General features: G+C 45.8%; 1 protein-coding gene across 5 annotated transcripts in view; it reads right to left on the minus strand.

The window, feature by feature from the left end:
• Window positions 1-21,034, minus strand: part of LOC149352528 (lewis-type alpha-(1,3)-fucosyltransferase-like) — a 58,894-nt gene that overhangs the window by 23,494 nt on the left and 14,366 nt on the right. For 2 of the 5 annotated variants that reach the window (XM_089581707.1, XM_089581708.1), the window contains exons 2-3: window positions 14,954-15,131; window positions 9,411-13,060 (exon numbers count right to left, since the gene is read on the minus strand). In XM_089581707.1, the coding sequence (XP_089437833.1) occupies window positions 12,010-13,060; window positions 14,954-15,111 (1,209 nt within the window). In that variant the 5' untranslated portion in view covers window positions 15,112-15,131 and the 3' untranslated portion in view covers window positions 9,411-12,009. Of the gene's footprint in view, window positions 1-77; window positions 204-1,164; window positions 1,355-9,410; window positions 13,061-14,953; window positions 15,132-16,557; window positions 16,579-21,034 lie in introns of those variants that run through there. The other 3 variants (XM_089581709.1, XR_016290804.1, XM_089581710.1) reach the window with 3 other exon arrangements.

A 21,034-nucleotide genomic window follows, 5' to 3' on the forward strand; every position in this document is an offset into this window, starting at 1 on the left:
TTGAATAACTCCCGTTCCTGTGCACCGATTCCTGTAATTCTTTTTGAGTCAGCATCTGTGTGACATAAAGAACCCACCTGAAGTATAGCCGGTATTCCCCCAGGCAGTGTTTCGCAGCCCCTTTAAGTGCCTGTTCCTTGGGCTTCGCGTCGGTGTAGTAGTAGCAGCAGTAGAAGTAGTCGACATAACCGGAGGGTGGTTACCTTGGAAGAAGGGTATGGTGAGAGCGCAAGAATGCACAACCGGTGGGTGACTGCCATGTGTGTGTGTATATGTGTGTATATATATATATATATATATATATATATATATATATATATATATATATATATATATATATATATATATATATATCTGCATGTCGCTCTCAGATTCTTTACCAAATTATATCGTTAAATGAAAATTCCTAAAGAGCTGTCGCTGCATAAGGCGTCACAAAGTGGTAACCGTCCTGTGTTTATCTTGTTCCTCCCCACTCCCAACATTCTTCCTTCCGTTTGCTCATGGGCTTATGCGAATGAAGTTTTTCTTACGCAAACTCACATGCACGGCTGAGGGGCACGATACCCACCCGCCACGAGCACTTTGTGCAGCCGGCGTCAACAGAGCTGCACAGCGTCCCAGAGGTATCACTATGGGGAGACGGGACACAACTTTTCATACTGTATTTCTTTCTAACATCAATCACTCTTTGTATGCATAACTACAAGTTTTGTATAAACATCATTCACAGCACTAACTAGCTTCTCATGGATTATATATCTGCTGGTTTGCTTTCTTTGCTTTATTTTCTTTCACGTTCGCAGTAACAGGAGGCCACGGTGGTGCAGCCATGAGCTTTAGGACCTTCTTTATTTTCACTTATGCAGCAAATTTCGATGCAAAATTAAGCACTTTGATGTATTGACTGAAGGACCGATAACCCATATGAGTAGAACTTTGGCTTCATTGTGAATAGCGGAAACCAGGGCGGTGGCCCGCGGCGCACACCCCTTCCCTTGAGGAGCACTGCATCCTATCGTATTTGCAGCTCAAAGTTGTTACGGTACACGTGGCATATCTAGCCTCCGTAAATAAAACATGATTAAGGAAACCATGTTTCCATTCATGGGTGACGATGCGCAGAAAATACTATATCATATTTTAATCAAAGCAGATACCCACCATTTCAGGCAAAGCGTAGCACAAGACTCTGCACTAGACAATGAGCGGCGATGATGGCCCCCTTCGTCTATTCGTCTACCTCTTCGTAGGCGGTGCAGGCGCCTTTCCTTGGTGATCGCGTGGTTGTATATGCCCGCCCGCACGGTGTGCGGTCGGCATGAACCCCGCCGACGTGGCATAACAGCTAGCGCTGTAAAAAAAATAAGCCCGAATGAAGAAACAAGCGCTAATATATGACTAATAAGAGCACCTGTGTCGAATAAGACTCTCGTGATTAGGTTACTGCCGGATTTTTAAAGGAGATTATGAGGTGACAGCTAACTAGACGAACAACTGGCATAATTCGGTGGTCATGAAGAAGTGTAGAGGCATCACGTGGAGCTGAAGGTTACAATGACAAGTATCAAAGCTTGCGGTACTCCTTTGTTAGGAAACCTAAAGTTGGAAGGTAGGCCAGAGATACACACAGCTGGTTGCCTGTCTAATAAGAAATTCCTGATCAGCGGTAAAGCTTTGTCCGCGATGTCTCAGCTTCAAGCCTGGCGAATTTTTTTTTCCTTAGTCGAGCCAAATGCTTTTGTTATGTCAATTATTACTCCTCCAGCAAAGCAACCTTGGTCAAGGGCGGTTTTAATCTTGTCAGTGAAGGCTACCAAAGCTAGATTAGTGAGTAACCAGCAAGAAAAACAAACTGGTGTTTAGACACAACATATTTTCTTAAGTTGTTTGTTAGGTGTCTCGAACATTTTTCCATAACCTTGCAAAAAAAGGATAAAATTGCTAGTGAGCGATAATTAGGTAAAAGAGATCGGTCCCCCTTCGTAAAAACTAAGATAGATTCGTTTTGAGATGAGACGGAAATAACCCGGTCATAAAAATTAGGTTAATAATTGCATGAGACGTTGAGCAGTGAGGTGTGCGGTTCACATTAAGTGAAGGAATGTTATCCAGGCCAGCGCTAGTTATTTTTAGTTCATGAATGAGAGCAAACACATCATCATTTGTTGCTGGAAATGAGAAAAAACGACTAGGATGACTGATTATAATATTGCTCTGGAATGACATCACGGCTGGATACGTTGGCACAGCAAAAAAATCGCGAAATGAGTTTGCAATGCCCGATGGGTGATTACAAAGCCCAATACACGATTTGCGCAGGTTCATGCTGGAGGCTCAAGTGCAGTTATGCTTAAGAATGAATTCGCTGTTTGCCATTTATTCTTAATATTACTGCCGTTTCGAATGAATTTAGATGCGTAATATTCTTTTGCCTATTTTAGTACACTGCTCAGCACATGTATGGAGCGTATCGCGATTGAAGTTTGGTATAAATGAACGGTGCTTTAAGTTTTTTATGAATATTTTCGTTCTTTCTCATGCTTGTGCGCAATGCTGTCGTCATTCGAAGGTTATGTGAAGCAGATAATGTCTTTTTACATCTAGCAGTGGTAGATTAATCATTTATACGTTTTTTATGTACGGTTGTCAAAAGCATCGGATGGATCAGGTAGCAGTTTCGCTGTTGACCAGTCTAGTTTAGCTATACGTGGGATACATTTATCCTTAATAATAACAGATTTTATGAAAGATTAAACAAGTTTAACCGACAAGTTGTCATGGCTGAAAAAAAACTGGGATAATGGTCAGTTGTTGAATATTCGTGGACCCCACAATCCTCAGATAAAAAAGAAATTTGGCAGAATATGGTCTTTGAATCTGCTCGTAGCTCCAGGTACACATCTAGTAGTTACGCCGATTGGTGATTTGAAACCGTAACCAAGAAAACAATTCGAGTATTCAGTGCAAACAGGACTACTTTAATTAAAAGGCTGATGTCGATGACTCCTATTAAAACATTTTTATTTTTCATATGTAAGCTTGTTCAGACTGAAAACTAAGAGAAAAAAATAAATTCTTTTATTGGTGAAAATGGCGAGATATAGATAGAGCCTAGAACTTCGTTAGTGTTCTCATTAGGCAGCTGTTTTATTTCTATCCAAACTGACTCGCAGTTTTCAACTCAAAGATTCAGGTCCTTCCTTCGCTCGTAAATTATGATTCGTGAAATTAAAATCGCAGCACCACCACGATTACTGGATAACCAATGGAAATATTCTGGCATATATGAAGGGATGCAGAAATTTTTATCGGTCGGACAGAGCCCTGTTTCCGTCATGTAGATAAAAGAAAAATGATTGTTAGCAGACGTCAGGAGTACATAAATTTCATCATAATGTTTTTTAGACTTGTAATTCCTGGTAAACAATGCAACGAAAAAATATTTAACCTTTGTTGCAGTAAAGAGCGAAGGAATAATGTGGGTACGGTTAAAGATCAGTTAGGTGTTGCCACGAAGGTGATGAAATTATTGGAAAAGTGACTGGTCGCCCTCAGAGGTGATGCGGTGGACCCGACTATCGTTATTATGACTGGGTTTACACTGTCAATTTTCAGTCCATAAGAACTGCCACCCTCTTTCCTTTTCCAATATGACAGCACATTGCCAAACAGCTTCTCGTTATCAGGCGTCCAGTGGTCGTTTGCTAGCAGCGTTGTATTCTTTTCCAGTGAAGTCAAGATTCTCAGTATTTAGCCTGGCCTTGCGTGCGTTTGTCGCGAATTCTTGTTTCTTTGGCTTTGACAAGAAATGTGCGATCACATTGTTGTTTTATCTAACATTGTTGGCACACGATTGGCAACTTCAATGTCAGAGTGAGTGATCGGGCAATCAGTTTTATCACCGATTGCTTTCATAATGGCCTTTAGGGAGATGACGAATAGCTCCAAGAGAGGTTTGACTTGTGTTAAAGTTGCGGGGTGCGTGAGCAATTTGACGGGTAAAAGGTCTCGCTTAGGTATTTTCATTCAAAATCTATGGAAATGCGAGTGTGCACATAATGCTACTACTACTACTACTACCACCAATGATAAATTCGCACACGACGGCCTGTTCATCTTCTAGCTTTCACAAGCGGGCGCCGCGTGTTCTCTTACTGGGCATGTTGCCTCGGGATTAATTTAGACCACCTGGTGTTGCTTAACACGCACTGACGTCGCACTAGAGTCCCTGGATAAGTTTTCAGAGTACCGCGTTTCTTTTCACCGCGCCCCTCGGCTTGAAAGAGATATGGCCGCCGCTGCCCAATGTTCCCATAACAGCAAACACTACGCTTTGCAAGGACTTTCCATAAAACGGCGGGCTTCCAAAGCCGCTGGGCTTCCCTCTAGGACCCCATACATGCGCAAGATGCTGCTTCAACGGGTTAAAAATAATAATTCCTTCCCATTTATTCTGAGTGTCCGTTCACGTTCTTTCCGAAATTAGCAGTACCATACGCAGACGTTTAATTTGTCACTTATTATAGCGAATTTGTGAAGGCGGATACACAGGGAACATGGATGTGATTGCTTGCTGGGAACATCAGTCAGGACCAGCCAAAAAGACTCCAAATCTGGTGGCGAGGAGAAGAGGTTCGTGATATTTTGAAAACTTAACCAGGGACTCTGCATCACACAGCCCACGGGCGCCCCCTATCCAAACGCAGCCACCGTGGCCGGGATTCGATCCCACGACATTGGGATCGCAGTCGAACATCATAGCTACTAAGCCACCGAGCAGGTCATCAAGATTCACTAATAAGGGTGAACTGAAAACAGTGTATAACCACATGCGTCGACGTCTATGGTCTCGTAGTAGCTTCAAACGTTTTTATTAACAGGAAGGAGCCAAGTGGGGTATCCGGGTGCGCGAGTGACTTGTAACGACTCGCAGAACCGTGCGTATGCCACAAAGTGTTCCGACGCAGAATTAGGCGTGTCACTTTTCGCGCACCAACGCACTCCATCGGCGATGCCGTGTCTATGTTACCGGTCGTTTCACCTGCGGCAGCTGTTAGGAGCAACCCAAGCAGGCATCCATAGAGCGAACGCAAACTTGGCCTTTTTTGCGTAATTGAATGCGTGTGTTGCGCTTTTGAAACCGAGACCATTTTTCGTATCTCTGCATCTGCTCAAAGCACGCTCTAATAAACGATTGCTGACTATCCCCGAAAATGACTCCCCTATATAGAATTAGTTATTTAGGCTGGAGGCACCAGACAAGCGGAAGCACAAACAGGCACCACGGTAGATCCTGCCGACAGCGAAGGCGCGACATGCCCACACCATTTAAATCGTGGAGGAAAAAAACTGAGGAGGGAGCGTCCGGCGACAACCTTGAAGCCTCGTCTTAACAAGTAAAGGTATAGCAAAAAAAAAGACAGTGTGCCCCCCCCCCCCCCCCCCCCCCCCCCCGTGATCGCACCACGTGATAGCGTGCGGTAAAGTCTAGCCCCGCTGCGCGCGCGCATGCGCCGATTAGCGCGGCAGACTAACTGTAGATCAACTTCCTTGCTGTAGACGCCCGCGCCGCGGGTCGCGCATACGCGCGCACTAAAACATACCGGAATCAAAACATAAAGGACCGGCTCGGAGAGCGAAAAACTGAGGGAGAAAACGACTTCAAAACACTCGGCTTGGGAACGCTGGCCGCGTGACGTCATGCTCCCTCCTTAGTTTTTTTTCCTCCATGATTTTAATAGGCCTAATAAAACGCGAAATGTAGTGTCTTGCAGCAGAGCTCAAGTTATGAAGGACGTCACATATGGAGAGAGAAGAGAGTGAACTCCATGGCGACAAAGTTCGGGCGGCGATACGTCGCGTGACTGCTGCATATCAGAATGTGCGCGTGCTGCGACCTGATTACGTGGCTGAAATCAACATGGAGCTCCATCTAGAGATTGACTTCCGCCCTCTAATAAGGTTCTGTAACGGACAGCCTGAAATATTGGTACACGTGTGTTTCGTTGTTCGTGCTCGGAAAAGAAAAAAAAAATTATTGCAAGCACAGCAACGAATGCGCCCCAAGCACCGAGCACTGCAGAGGGACTCTGTTTAGCTCCTGTGAGCTCTGTCCGCTGCTTGAGCACGCTTTAAACGATGGCTCAATAAATGTGAAAAATGAGGTGCCCGTTTGATTCTTGCAATACTTTAGTTTGAACCGGTTGGTTGTAATGAGACATATTTGCACAAACGGCCAACTGCCGCGACGACACGAGGATGAAAACACAGACAGGACTGGCGCCAATCCTGTCTGTGTGTTCGTCCTCGTGTCTTCGCGCCAGTTGGCATTAATTCATTTGTCTTTGATTCTTGTTCGCAATGGAAATATAACACGATCATCAGGTCATTTTTGTTTTCGACGCCACTTTAGAAGAGCGAAAATCGGTGGCGGGCATATCTCCGTCCATAAAACTAGCTCGAAGACTGCCTGTTGCGCTTGACACGACGAGAATAAGGTCGAGGATTGGCTTTTTGACTTGTACGAAAAAAAGATGCCATGAATAATGACGAATTTCTTTGTCACGCTGTATGTAATTCATGAATTAGATCAACTAGTCTGTCACTGTCGATAAAAACTTGGGCAAGTCAGCGACGAAGAATACTGAAAAATGTTTAGTTGCACCAGTGCACGCCGTCTTGCCTAGCGCTTGCGGCTAGTTTGCGAAGCAGTGCTGCTATCTCGCTCACTCTCTCCGCACTGCATACCTCGCGTGCAAGGAGCGAGCTTCCCGCAGCTGGTTCACGTTAATTCATAGCCACCTCAACTCCACATGCACCTGCATACCGCTGAAAGTAGCGCGTTGCTTGGATCGGAAACTTGTACTGCAAGCGCCTCGAACGTGGTCCGCGTTCATGTCAGCTGTGGAGTAACGTGGCGTTTATTTTTAGAGGCTGCCTCACTTTATCCTCCTGCTTTACTATTCGACATCTCCTGGGTATCGCGTGTCAGGCTGAATACAATGAGCATGAGCCTGCAAATGTCGAGGATAGGACTGGTTTATGCAGATACATCGGGCTTTTAGGGCTTCAGAATAACCAGGAAGCAGTCGATAAAAACGCAAAATTCTGGTGATGGGATGATCTTGGAGGGCGGCTTGAAGTGCCCGGCCGAAGTGGGCCAAGAAGAGATCGCTCAAGACCGAGGCCAAACATTATCCAACGCAAACGCCCTCTCTCTGCACGTAGACACCTCCGTTGAAGCTAAAAAACCGGGGACCCAGGTAGAAAGTCAAGTTCTGGGAAGCTGCTCACGCTGGCGCAACAGGAATTCTGGAACTTTTGGGCTCTAACAAGTCCACGCAAACGCTGACTGTATCACAGATAAGGTGTAATGGCAGCGACTAGTACAGCTCCTTGGTATCAAGAGAGGAGGCGTGAAGCCTTCCTGGACTCCTGGTTTCTTCCAGAAGCTCTGGAACAACCTGCGGACTTCTAGCAAGAAAGGGATCATCCACTTGCAAAAGAAAAAGCAAGTTCTGCAGGAATCTGCCGAGGTGGTGCTATTGTGCGCTTTGTTTCGAGACGATGATCCTAAACGGGCAACCATACTGCTGTGTCTTCACTGCAAGAAAGATTAGTAAGCATAGATCTTGGCTGTCCTTCACGGCGGAGGCCAATTTTGTCAAACGTTTAGAATCGCACATCTGGATAGCATTCTTTTTAATTTCGCTGGTCTTACTCCTTCTGTGATGCGAAAATGGTCAAAAATTGTTTGTTGCTACTTTAATTTGTAGTCTTCCGCAAAGAGGAAAGCGAACCCAGGACCTTCGGATTGTAAGATGGGCACGCAGCTCATTGGCCACCATGGAACTCTCATTGAAGCTGAATAAAGATGGACCTACTAAGTGAGTTGTGGTCTGAGTTGGTGCGGTTTCTTAGAGGCATGTACTAATAAGCACATGAGTAATTATGAGCATGCTAATTTGGAATAAGGTAATTATGCACAATTAAAATGGAATGTTGTGATGGTTCATTGTACTCGAACATTCCGATGCGTGTGTGTACGTGATATATGTGCCAGATGTTATTAATGTATTCCTTATTTTGTGTGTATGGCAACTGGCGCGAAATTTAATTGGGATGCGTAGTGTATATGCTGTGGTGATTGATTAGACTGAATTAAGGAATTACGTTACTGCGAAGCCTAAGCGTCCCTCAAGTTTTTCGCAATTTTTTAAGCGGAAAGATTTGATCGGCTCTATTGACCTGCTTTATTGTCTTTGCTGACCTGATCTGCTTTATTGGCCTCCACACTCCGAAGCCTCCGCCCAGCAGATGCCAACGCCGCAGCGGAATGAAAAAGTGACGGGGAAATCAAATTCAAATTAGAAATGGGAAGGTGGTCAATGTAAAAGCGAATGCAAAATCAATACTGCTAACGCAGGTTGCACCATATCGCATGATTGCCTGTGCCTTTTTATTGTAGAATTTTATTATGATGAGTATTTTACTCGATGCTAAAATACCCCTATGTTTTCCGCATTCATGCGAGGATTACTAGCCTTAATGCGCGTACTCTCCTGCCAGGCTGTTCTCAGCAGCAGATGACGTGACCTTCGTTCACCAGCGCATAAACTTACCAATCCTAACATTTCAGTACCACATACCACCTTCTCATAATTCCTCAAAATTCTTAAGCAATGCAGCTAAGCTACATCCCCGCCTGACATAGTTCTCGTGTTAATACTTGCCACGTTCAATTTCCCATGGCAGCCAGACCCGTGTAAAAAATTTCTTGCAACCTCTGCTGTCCCAACTTCGACCGCCGCGTAAGTCGGGTGTTTCACGGCCGCTGGGGATTGAGCACTAGTCATACCTGGGGGCAGCGAACTGCTACACCACGTTGTCCAAATAGTGTTCTGGTGAGGCAGCGCTTTTTTTTGTTCGTTCAGTGAGCTTTTATACTATGGTTGCAGCATGACCAGAATAGCCTCGCTGGTCATCGGAGTAGCTCGGCGGATAAGGCAGGAACCGGTACTTTTTTTTTTTAACGGGCCCCTGCATGGGTCACCGACATCGAATAGCAAGGAAAGATGCCTTGTCAGGGAACTATGAACGGTAACCCATACATTTGTATTCTTTGATAACGTAATATGCAGTCGTTCTTTTCGGATCGTTCCCGCATAGAATACGTAATTATGTCTCGCAAGTATGTCAGACTACTGGACGTATCAAGAAAGAGAAAAAAAAATGGAAGTCATCTGTTTCACTTCTCGTGCGCGATCACACCCACAGCGATACTGAGTGCTGCGCGCACAGGGATTTTAATTTTACTTACTTGCTTGCGGTTTCCAGTAGAACCACACACACACGAACACACGCACACAAACACACGCAGGAAAACAGAGGCAAAAACAACTAGGATATTAGAGCATCACCATAAAATATATTTTACTTTCAAGCTGACAGTTGTACAACTGTAGGCACGACACGGTTGAATTTAAGCACGTGATACCACAATTCAACAGGAGCACGGGCGAAACGTTGCTGTCACCGTCTGTAAGCCCTTCATGCCTAATAATCTATTACATTTTCTGAACCTTCGCTTCGCACCACCACCGGTAATCTGCGTGCCCACGTGAGCTTGGCTGTTTTGTGGAGCAAAAACACCTCCCACGTTGTCGTTCTTCAGCCACAGGACGCTCAGCACTTTTCATTTTATCTCTCAAAAACATAGCTGTTCCATTTTTTTTTCTCCAGATCTGGTTCTCCCAGAAAACTTTTGGTTACTGTGCATGAGTAATAATTCCTGTACTGATGAATAGCGGAATAAAATCAGGAGTCAATACTTGTGCAGCTCCAAATATGAAAAAAATGGGCGTAAGTGCCGGGCTGATCACAGTGGCTGTTAATGTATGCAAAGCACAAAACAAGTCTTCATGTCGAAAATGGTACTGCACTATGTGAAACACGGTATGCACATTGTTCAGATAGTAAGTAGTAAGTCAGTGTACGACATGCCTTAAAACAAGCAGAAAAAGAAGCTGCAAATGACTAGGGGGCACGCAAATGCCTGAAAAAAAAAATTACAACCATTTGAACTCTGGGGTGGCAATTTCTTTTCAATAAAATGAATGAAGCCTGATGTGAATAATAGAATGCGGTCTTGGTGATAAACCAGGCGAATTTGCTATAAATTAAAGAAGACTTGACGTCGTTATATTGTGTTAGCTATAACTGGTATTGCCACAGAAGTCCTACCTGTTTAACAATCTATCTCCCGAGAAACTATTCTGGACAAGCGTGCAGAAATTAAGAGATCATTTCGTGTGAGCGTTTCGCGCGAACTGTAACAACATCGGATTCAGTGGAACGCAGCATCTCGCTTGGCCAGAACTGGCCTAAATAAAGGAATGCTTCTTGTGTTAAAATAATTTATATTTATATGTGACCGGAAATCTGCAAAGTAAATATCATTCCTATGACACACCACTTTGAACTGGAAGCAAACTACATTTTTCGTGTAATTCGGAAATAGACTGTCTGTCGGAAGTTCCGCATTAATCACATCTCCCCTATTGAAATATGACCCGGAAAAGGAAACGACTGAATTCCTATTCAGAATGATTAAAATGCGCAGCTGCGCTACTAACGACTGCCTGAAAGGTGAGTGCCGGTTTTGAAGGCATTTCTGCGCGTTCCAGCGGAATATAAATGGAGCCTCGCAATTTTCCCTTTGGTTGCAATAGAAACTGTATTTGACCACTGTGCTACCGACAAGATCCTCTAAAAGGACTCTGTGCACACCCCCAGCTTACCTTGCAAAGTGTGCGTTTAAATGGCTTAACGTTCACAACATTCACTATCTTACGAAGGCACGCTTTAAGTTCACTTTACTTTATGCGACCTTGTGGGTTCTTATACCACTATGCTAAGTTTACTTCCACGCTTAAATCAGAAAGCATTGCGCAACAAGCGATTGGACATGCCTACGAGCAGTCGGTAAAAGCATCTCTTGCGCTTTGTAAAGAAGGCAGCAAAACTGGGTTGTGTAAAGGGTTATGCAGCCTGAAGCCACATCTGCGCGCACTTTTCCTCCCTGAACTTTAGTGACTAGCAACGAACCCTTCATTCTATTAGGTAGTCTGAAAAATCACAGTCTGTACCCGGCTCCTCACTCCGCTAGTCTCCAAGACGCCCGGTTGGCTCAGTGCTTAGGGCGCACGCCTACTCAGCCGGAGGACCCGGGCTCAATCCCGGCCGCGGCAGCCGTGTTTTGATGGAGGCGGAAAGCAGAAGGCGCCCGGGTGCTGCATGATGTCAGTGCACGTTAAAGAACCCCAGATGGTCTAAATTAATCTGGAGCCCTCTACTACGGCGCCTCTCATAGCCCACGTATCCCTTTGAGTAGCCAAACCCTCTAGTTAATTTACAATAACCAGCCTTTCACTCTTCGTGCACTGCTTAGCATTTATGCCATATAAAAATTTATTGTTTTTGTGCGCGTTCGTTCCCCTTGTGATTGAAAACAGTTAGGCAATGAACTGCGGTCAAAATTTTTCCCTGCGACATTAGCGTGACGTAAATTCTCCCAAAAAACGTTATACGCTGCGGCTTAAGTACGCAAGGCACTTGATATCAAGCACTTTCGAAAAAGAAGTGTATTAATATATTGTAGGGGTTGTGACGTAATCATGGCTGAGATGAGAGGGAAAAAAACTAGCAAAAAGTGTCGCCAAAAAAAAAAAGACCGCGATTCTTGCTTTGATGAGAAAAATTGTGTGCTTCCGCTTGTATGGAGCAGCAGTCCATCTGGTGGAAATTCTGCGAGTTCGCAATGATAAAAAACCCTGTAGTATGCCTTCTACATTCTCTCGGGGCCGGGAAGTTACACGATAAAACAAGCGATGTAAAAACTATCGATACCATCAATAAAATATCCTTTCTTATCATCAACGGATGATGTGTCGTCATATCTTATCCATAAATAATGCTTGCGTCTTCCCTTCCCTTCACTGAACCTAACTACTTATAAAGTTGTTTTGTCTCTCGATTCCACGCACGACAGTAAGAGGTCTCATTCCACCACCGCAGAATATTCGGGTACACAGATCTTTCACGAAAACTGTCACTGTGGAGTTTTGCGCAGAGTTTGCAGAATGTGTAATATGCCCACGGCTCCACGTTGTACTTGCCTTTCCACCTAAAATAGCTTTTGTACAACTCAAAGTTTCCTGCGACTTTCTTGAGGTAGTCAGCGAGGTCTTTGGGTGTCCTGAATTTCAAGGCGTCGATGTAAGAGCCCGGAGGCGCCATGGCTTCGTAGTCAGCGCCCCCAAACGTCACTGGAATGATGTCATAAAGCAGAGCCATGTACAGCTTCTCCGTGACGTAGTCCTTGCAGACTGTGTTTTCGAATGATAGAAGGAAGAAGTATTCGCGCGCGAACTTTCGGTAGCACGAAAAGCGCACGTCACGGGAACACGAAAGGTTGCCGCACTTGCCGTACACATCTACTTGGACATACCGGCGCAGATCGTCGACGAAATCTTCGCGTTTGCCGAACGTTTCGCAGTGGCTAACGGCCCAGACCGCCATTATCTTCTTGCGCTTCCAGGTCCACTTGAGGTCCTGCATTGAGTAGGACGCTGGTCTCTTGCGCCGAGTCACTTCGGCGTACCCGTCTAGAACGTCCGAGTCGCGTCTGTAGGTCATGGTCCAGTTGATGGCGCTCTTCATGGGAACCAGAGGTGACAGGGCGCAGTTGGTTGGCGCCTCGAGGGACCAGAGCACCCATTTCTGGCCCGGTGCCCTCTGGCTCGGCAAGTCGGAGGCGTTCAGGTCGCAGGCGTAGAAGACGACGGCGTCGCTGACGACCAAGGTGCGCCGGTCATTGGCGATGTAACAGCGGTCGGCGCAACCCCCGACTGGCTGCCAGTAGCGCACCTCCGCGGTTCCGTGCTTGCTTAGGCCCGAGTACCAGTCGCCGAACACTGTCGTCCAGAACAGAATCCGGGGCTTGTCGGGCCGCCCGAAGATGTCCGTCCGTTTGTAGAACGGCGCCCAACTGCGGTTTCTTGATAGAAAGACAAAAAAAGGAGAATAAAGAATCCAGTGCAATTCTGTTCTTCTGTTAAAAGCACTACGGTTAATGCGATCTGCCACCAAGAACATGAAGGGCGAAACTGGTGCCACTAAACCGTTTCAGTGACAAAATACGGCGAGCCTTGTGCGGCATGTGACACATCTTGTTCGTTATCCACAGCGCTACAATAATTGCCAGGGCGGTATGCAACGTGCCCTGACGCCATCATTGTGAACCCTTCTCTGTGCAGGACACGTTTTGACCGACGCCAAGTGTAGCCATATTTGCTCGCTCACAGGTACATCGGAAACGCACACTTATTTTCTCAGCAATGCTACAACAGCTTTACTTTTGTGCAGTTTGTGCGAGTGCTGGCGAACATGAGTCCGTGAATGTCTACATGTATGTATGTGGGTGACAGTACGAGATAGAAAATCGGCACTGCTATCGCATGCACTGCCATTCTCACTCTCTACTCCTGGCGTGTACACGTTTAGTGGGTAATAGCAGCGTGACGGCAGTGACAAAGCAGGACCAGATGCCCTCCTACATCTACTTGTTACGCTTACAGATGTCAGAAAAAAAAAACTTCAATTATTGGCAAAGGCGGTACACGCAGGGCAGCGATAAATACGCAACAAAATGGGAGACCGACCTCTTAAGGTAAATTTTTAGACTCTGGCCCCTTCAAACAGCCAAGATCCAAGGGTACTATTTCCACTTCTCATTGGTCTGGAAGGCCTACGAAGCATATTTTTGCTATATGGAGAGTATAACTTGAGTGGATTCCTATAGATTTGCTTGGGCTATTTTGTTTTTATCACGGCCTTTCCGACACAGTCCCTATGATTGTATTACTCTACCCTATTTCGTTTATGTATTCCCCTCCCCAAAGGCTGCAGGGCTATCAAGCACATTATGCGCGACTTTTCTTTTTTATACTCGCTACTTTTGGGTCCTATATTTGCGGGTTGCCAAAAATATTAATAATATGTGCCTCGTTTCCTTGGTTTTAGTATCAACCCTTTGCGGCCCGGAGTCTCCGATTATGCACGCGACCTTTCAAACGTTTTCGAAGCGTCTAGAGGCGTTTTCACGAATTCAGTGATGCCAGCTACATTTTAAAATACTGCTAGACAGAATGCAAGGGCAATTTTGTGCCTAGAAAAAAGAATCGCTTTTGAAAAGGGATAAATAGAAATGGACGTCGCGAAGTTTTAGTGTGCCTAAGATGTGCTGTCCGGTGCTATGACTTTGTTCTTCTCGCACGGGGTGGAGCGCTTTACTACAGGACAATGTAGTTGAGTTTTCGTTGTGGGAGCAGCTTTGGATGATGAAGAAAATAATTAATTGGGGGTATTAGTTTTTGAAGAATGGGGCTAAAATTACTTGACCGTGGAAACGTGGCGAGTGCATGAATCCCTAAAATTTTCGAGCCATTCATGTTATCTTTGGAAAATAGGGGGTTCCAAATGTACACGCACAAATGTACATATTTTTTTCGGTAGTGGAACATAATGCGAGTGTTAAAGTGTTAAGAAAACTTTCATATCGCAACGCGTTGTTCACAGAACCTATCAACCCTTAGTTAAATAAATAAGACAAATTAATAAACTAAGCAAGCACTTCAATGTCTCAACCCAACTAATAGCGAGATAATCATGACAAGGAAGTGACATTGCCTTTGCGAGCTTCCACTTACTCCCCAGCGAGTGCATATATCGTGCTATTGAGTTGCATACTGCGTCAACACGCGGCGAAGTGTGCCCGTCGTCTGTAGAGAGCGGTTTAAAACTCAGAGCAAACAGAGGTGACGCGATCGGGGAGTTTTTTTTTTTTTTTTCCCGGAAGAAGCAACGCAAGACCCACAACAAACGAACGCACTGATGCAGTCCGCCAGCAACGCTGATGTAGTCCGAGCCCCGCAGGTACGAGAACAGGTAGTCGTGGGTGACGGGCAGGCAGCTGTAGAACAGCAGGGAGAAGGCGGACAGGGAGAGAAGAATTGCGATTGCCGCTCGGTGCCTCCTGGGCACGCTCATCACATGCTCTCGGTGGGGCCCTGCGAATGGCGGGTAACAAGGGGATTAGGAGATGCGGCCGAAGGGGGAAATTACCTGCAGTCACAGGAGACAAGTCCTGTACTACTAAATCTGGTACTGACAAAACCCTGCGCGTGGCAAAAGAGAACAAAACAAAAAAAAAACATGCTGCGCTGTCAGAGGTCATTACTGTGTGTGAGCATTCCTATTTTTCACTAAATATTCGTTAATTCAGTCATCTTGAGATGGACTGGAGATACGAGAGAAGAGCAATTGTAAACCTATGTGTTCTTAATAGCGCTTCTCCCTTGAAAAATAACTTCGCATGGATGGTTTCTTTTCTGAATTGTTTGCGCGTCCCGAGCGCTGAAACACATGCGCCAAAACTAAAATATTCGTGGCACTACTGCTTCTTTATAACACGCAGCTCTTGACGGCGCATGCTATTGGCCAGCCATTCTTCGCGCTGCTCCGGTGCCTTTCTGCTTCTCACTTTTGCGTCTTTCCAGTACGCATGAATGAAGAAAACATGAGAAAGAATTTCAAGGTAAATATATCTTTTTACATACTTGCTCGAAGCAAGTAGTTACCTGCTAACGCGCCACGATTTTGTAAGAGGAAATGGCTGTACTTTCAGGCGACGCTTAGGGTGGGCCAGAGCTTGTAGCTGTTAATCTGTAGGCAAAATAAATCAAAAGAGAAAGAAAGCCCCCCAGGCCCGCCGGCTAGTCTACTCTATGAGGCCTCCTGCGGCACGCTTCGCGCTCCTGATTGGCCTAATGCAGACCCCAAGATGAATCGGGTGACATATCTTTATCCACGTAATCGCTAAGAGAATTTCAAAAATGGGCGTCTTCAATAATTATCGCCCACAACTTTGCTCTTCGAAAATCTCATCTTTTATGACAATTGTATGTGTACATGCCATGAGCATAGCCAGTAATGCAGCAGCAAGGAAGTGCAGCTATGCGTGCGAATTTTAAAGCAACAGCCAGAAAAATAAAAAGGAAAACTTGTGCAGTACACGGGGAATCAAGTTTTCACTACGCATTAGTTGCGTGAACTTTCAACTAAAAGTACAACAGTTCGTGTGGGATTCCGAAAGCATCCCATTTTTTCTCCTTTTTTCTCCCTCACAAAGCACGGGCCTGCATGCGCTTTCGTATATATAAAAAAAAAGAACAATATGCACTCCACTGCGCGCGCCCAAGTTTGGCTTCTCCCCGTGTTGTGGTGAAATTGGTTATGAGGAAAGGGAAGTTGCAGTAACTGTCACTTTGGGTGGGCGTTTGAAGCAAGCATTGAAAGAAGGGCTTAAGGAAGAAGTGAAAGAGGGAAGAGCGCAAGAGCGAAAGAGGAGCCTTAGTAAACGGCTCCGGATTAATTTCGACCACCTGAAGTTGCGTTTGCAGAGCTCCAAAGCTATGGAGAGTGAGGACAACTTACGTCATCACCTTCCCGTACGTTGGAAAGGCAAGACCACCACAGAGAAGCCCAGCGAAGAGCTCGGAGCCCGCGCCCGTCACGGCGTAGTATTACGCATATTTCTGCATACGATACACGTTAAAAATTCGGTGTTGTGAGGAAGAGTGCAAACCATTGCATACTAAATGCCAGGAGAAAATTTCCTTCCGTCATGTTTGGAGTGGTAGGTGGAAATAATGAGTCTAGCATATAGGCGCACCATGCCCAAACACTCGCCGAATGCACGCAACGTGTACTACTACACTGATAATTATTTGGCCGAGTTCGGAGGCTCGATTTTTGGCAACTGGTGTTTGGTAGACCTAATATAAAGCAGCGAAGTGGAGTTTGCGCGACATAGAATTCCTGTGTACGCACAGATACTTGATACGAAGTAATAAAAAACAGAAATTACGTTGTTTTAAACTTCAAGTTTCAGACTACGAACGAAGAAGACTAAAAAATACAGCATCTTGAGAATATAGAAATCAGTGTGGCAAAAATATTCTCCTCAGTGCAGTGCGAGCCCTTCGCAATCCTCTCCGACTACTGGCCATAAGTGCTGACGTCAGGGGTCGATCCGCGATTGTCTTCCTATCACGTAACGCCAGTGCTTTTCCGGGGGCTGCTAGGAGCGACAAGCACGCTCTCATGTCACCCAAATGGTGAGCGTGATGCGAGGAGGATGTCTGCACCGTGCACGACAATCAATTGTAACGTTTGATAAAAAAAACCGCCGCCTTCCAGTTTTGATAGTCTTCCGAATGCAGGCCAAGATAAAGGTTCGCTCTTCTTGAAATCTGGTCCCGCCCTATTTCGAAGATGGTGTCACTCACTTCCTCGCCCCAGCTTCTGCGCACATGCGAGGAAGGCCCTGGTAAAGCACGTCAAAGCCGTTTTAGCTACACAGCACCGTACGTTGTAAATGCTTCATAAAATACGTTTCCTTCCTGTCTCTATTCCTCACAAAAATGCTTTAAGAGTTTAAACTGACATTTAATCCAATCTGGTCAATAGAACCTTTTTGAAAAATAAATTGTCTCGGTATTGATATTATCTGTTGAGGTGCCATAACAAAGTGGTCACCGCGTTGAAACTGAAACACAATGCAGAGCGGCAACTGAGGCTCAGTTGAGCGCACTCGTTACTTTCTATCGAGTGAAATTGAACATCAACGTTACAAGAACGCTATAAAATTATTTCTCTGGCCAAAAAGTAATAATATAACTTGTCCGCCTAATACTAGATCCTTTTTGAAACGATATGCTTTTAAGCTTTCATGAAATCAACAACGTATGCGCAACTCCTCTCTCTTGCCAGCACTCTGGAAGCAGCAAGTTACAAGTTCCTGAAGGCAGCATAACAACACAGCATAAACATGCAACTTCAATACATCCACCTGCTTCAGACCTACGTGCTCGTGCTTATATACTCGCTTTGAAGTGTGAATGGGCGTGCCATTTAGTATTAATGGTAAGCGTTAATAGCTGCAAATTTTGAAAAGAATATCAGTGCCCTTGACGTAATCAGTGAACGGAACGAACAAAGAGGTTTAACAGTAAAGTTATTTATTGAAATGAGCCCTTCATTCAAGAACAGCAAAAAAAGAGCAAATCCATGATTGAAATCAAATCTTGATATAAACTTTTTGTCTGGAACGCTTTTTGTTTACCTCCTTGCAGCCATGCTTTAAAGTGTGGTTTGGTTTATTGGGGTTTAACGTCCCAAAGCGACTCAGGCTATGAGGGACGCTGTAGTGAAGGGCTCCGGAAATTTCGACCACCTGGAGTTCTTTAACGTGCACTGACATCGCACAGTACATGGGCCTCAAGAATTTCGCCTCCATCGAAATTCAGCCGCCGCGGCCGGGATCGAACCCGCGTCTTTCGGGCCAGCAGCCGAGCGCCGTAACCACTGAGCCACCGCGGCGGGTCCATGCTTTAAAGCTTCAATTGCTTCGCACAGAATTATCGTCCTGTTTTGAAGTCTTACACGTTACGCAAAATTACGAAAGCAAAATTGCCAACCGTTGTCCATGGGGCGCTTTGTTCCTGTGCTGCATTTATGCAATGTTGGTATTCAAGCGAAATGTGTTTCCTAGTTTGTACTCTAAACGGCAACATCTTATATGCACTTGTCCATCTTTCTCGCGATGGAGACACAGAATTCAGTACAAACCACACGACGACATGGCCACCCTAGCAGTCCAGATACGATTAAGCGCCGCAGTACAACATGCCATCGTGGCATACGGTAGTGAGGGCGGCCTACTACGAGTAGTGTAAAAGAGGTCGACAGACTTACGACGCGCAGCTCTGAAGGCTATGAACACTACCGGCTAGAAGTTCCCTTGGGCTTATTATTTTTCGTTCTTTTAAGGTTGCCCAAACCTGATGTATGTACCTACACACTAGCCCGTTGTGCCTTAGGCGTTGCGGGCTGGGTAACATTTTTCTTTCTTTTTATCTGCCCATACTAATATCAGCCGCCCACAGGCTTGACACGAATGACGTAATGCGTGGCCTGGACCGCCGTCAGCGCCATGAAGCGACAGTCATCGGGTGCGTGATAATGCTCTCGGAATGTTTGCGGTGTCTGACGATAGAAGGTGTGAACTGCGGCAGCATAGCGGGCAGTTCCTGGCTGCCGCGATAAGAAAACTGCAAAGAGCATTGCCGGGGCCGTGGAGGCCGAATTGGCGAGCAAAAAGCTCTGAAACGCCCCCTTGACGAGCGAGCTGTCCACGCGACGATCAGGCACAAGCGGAAAAGCAGTAAAAGCGAGCTGCGCACCAGCTATCGTCAGCCACCGCAAACGTACCGAGAGCATCGTCTCGCACCAATGACTATCGCTTTGTGGCGCTGACGGCAGTCCAGGCCACGCTTTCCGTCATTCGTGTTAAGTCTGCGGGCGGCTGTACCTACACACCCATCGCTCTTAATCCCCCAACAGCGGCCGAGAGCTACCAAGAGCCACCCCTCCATTGCAATAAAGGCTACATTCATTCATAGTAAACAGCGCATTAAAGCTGCTGAACTTTCACCATGGGGAGTCGGTGCTTCTCGTCTTCGTTTGAGCGCTTTTCTCCCTTGTTCACGGTCGATAAGGCGGCAGTGAAAACAGAAATATACCATTTGTCTACGCATCGTTTCTAAAATACGTAGTTAAAAGCAGACGTTACGACAAGACGAAGGCTATCGAACAACACCACAGTAAAATTAACTATACTTTTTCTTTGCTAGCAGTCTCTCACTGATGAAGCCACCGCCTCCGCAGTTTTCGTTGACTTTAATTTCAATAATTTCAAGCCAGCATTTCTGAATGTACCGAACGCCTGTGAGCATTCTGAAGCTGTTATGCAATCATTCCATAGTGCTAATCCGCAGGTTTGGTCTCTGCACTTAACATAAGCAATGAGCGGCAAAACATATAGATCGCGCAGATGGGGATCGTAAGTGTAGCGCTGCCGAACAAGGCCAGCGAACAAGCTACGGTGTACACCGCGACAAGCGACAGTAAAGAACTTTCGTCCATCCAATTTGATCATAAAACAAGTAAAAATAAGGCTGTACAAAAACGCGCAATTCACATCGATGCGGCAAGACTTACCGCGTGCAAAGCGATAGCAAGCGCATGTGGGAAATCACCGAGGAGCGCTGTACGCGTGACACGGAATTGGAAGTGGGCCGGCACTACGGATGACGAAGAACAATGCCTGACATCGCTAGCGAAGTACCAATGATTAAAATACCAATCTGTTCTGCCCAATGCACGCAACGTTAAGTCTCGGGACAACTTGCGCAGCGGTGGCGGCGATTTCCTTTCGCTCTGAACGCCCGCTTGTATTATGGCGACGTGTCCGTTTCTGGCATTGCATCCCGACTTTGCCTCGCTCTTCATGCAGCTAGGGCAAGGGCCAGTGGGAGTCAGCGACACGAACCAGCGAGAGTGTAGGGCAGCCTGAAATTCCCTGGAATTTAGCGACAGAAGAGGCGTTTTCGGGTGCACCCGAACATAGACTAAGTGCTACTTTGTGTACGTAGCTTATGCATGCGTAGTTCTTGAATAATTTGCGGCAAGAATTGTTTAGAAAGCTATGTTAGCGCACACCCTACCAAAGACACGGAGAATGGCGCATCATCACGTGGACTTGATGTCCCATGCAAGCCACACCGCTCTCTAGACGAAGGATTATACGCGACCATCGACTATAAAATCTCTTATCCGTGACAGAGGTAGCTCGGAGCAGGATATAAGGATTTGCTTAGCATTTTTATTCCACATTTATGAAGCGCGTGTTGTTTGCAATACATTAGTCAACGCCTGTACACTGCTCTCCTTGGTATCTCCGATAAGTTTGCTTTTAGGTTCTCCGCGGTTTCCGGACAACGTTGGCCTTAATTTGCTGAGAATGGTAGCTAAAAGCATTTCATGTTTAAAATAAAACAACGCTACCTCC

Source organism: Amblyomma mixtum, chromosome 3, assembly GCF_055824585.1.
Source record: "Amblyomma mixtum isolate Tamu chromosome 3, ASM5582458v1, whole genome shotgun sequence".
Classification (NCBI taxonomy): domain Eukaryota; kingdom Metazoa; phylum Arthropoda; class Arachnida; order Ixodida; family Ixodidae; genus Amblyomma; species Amblyomma mixtum.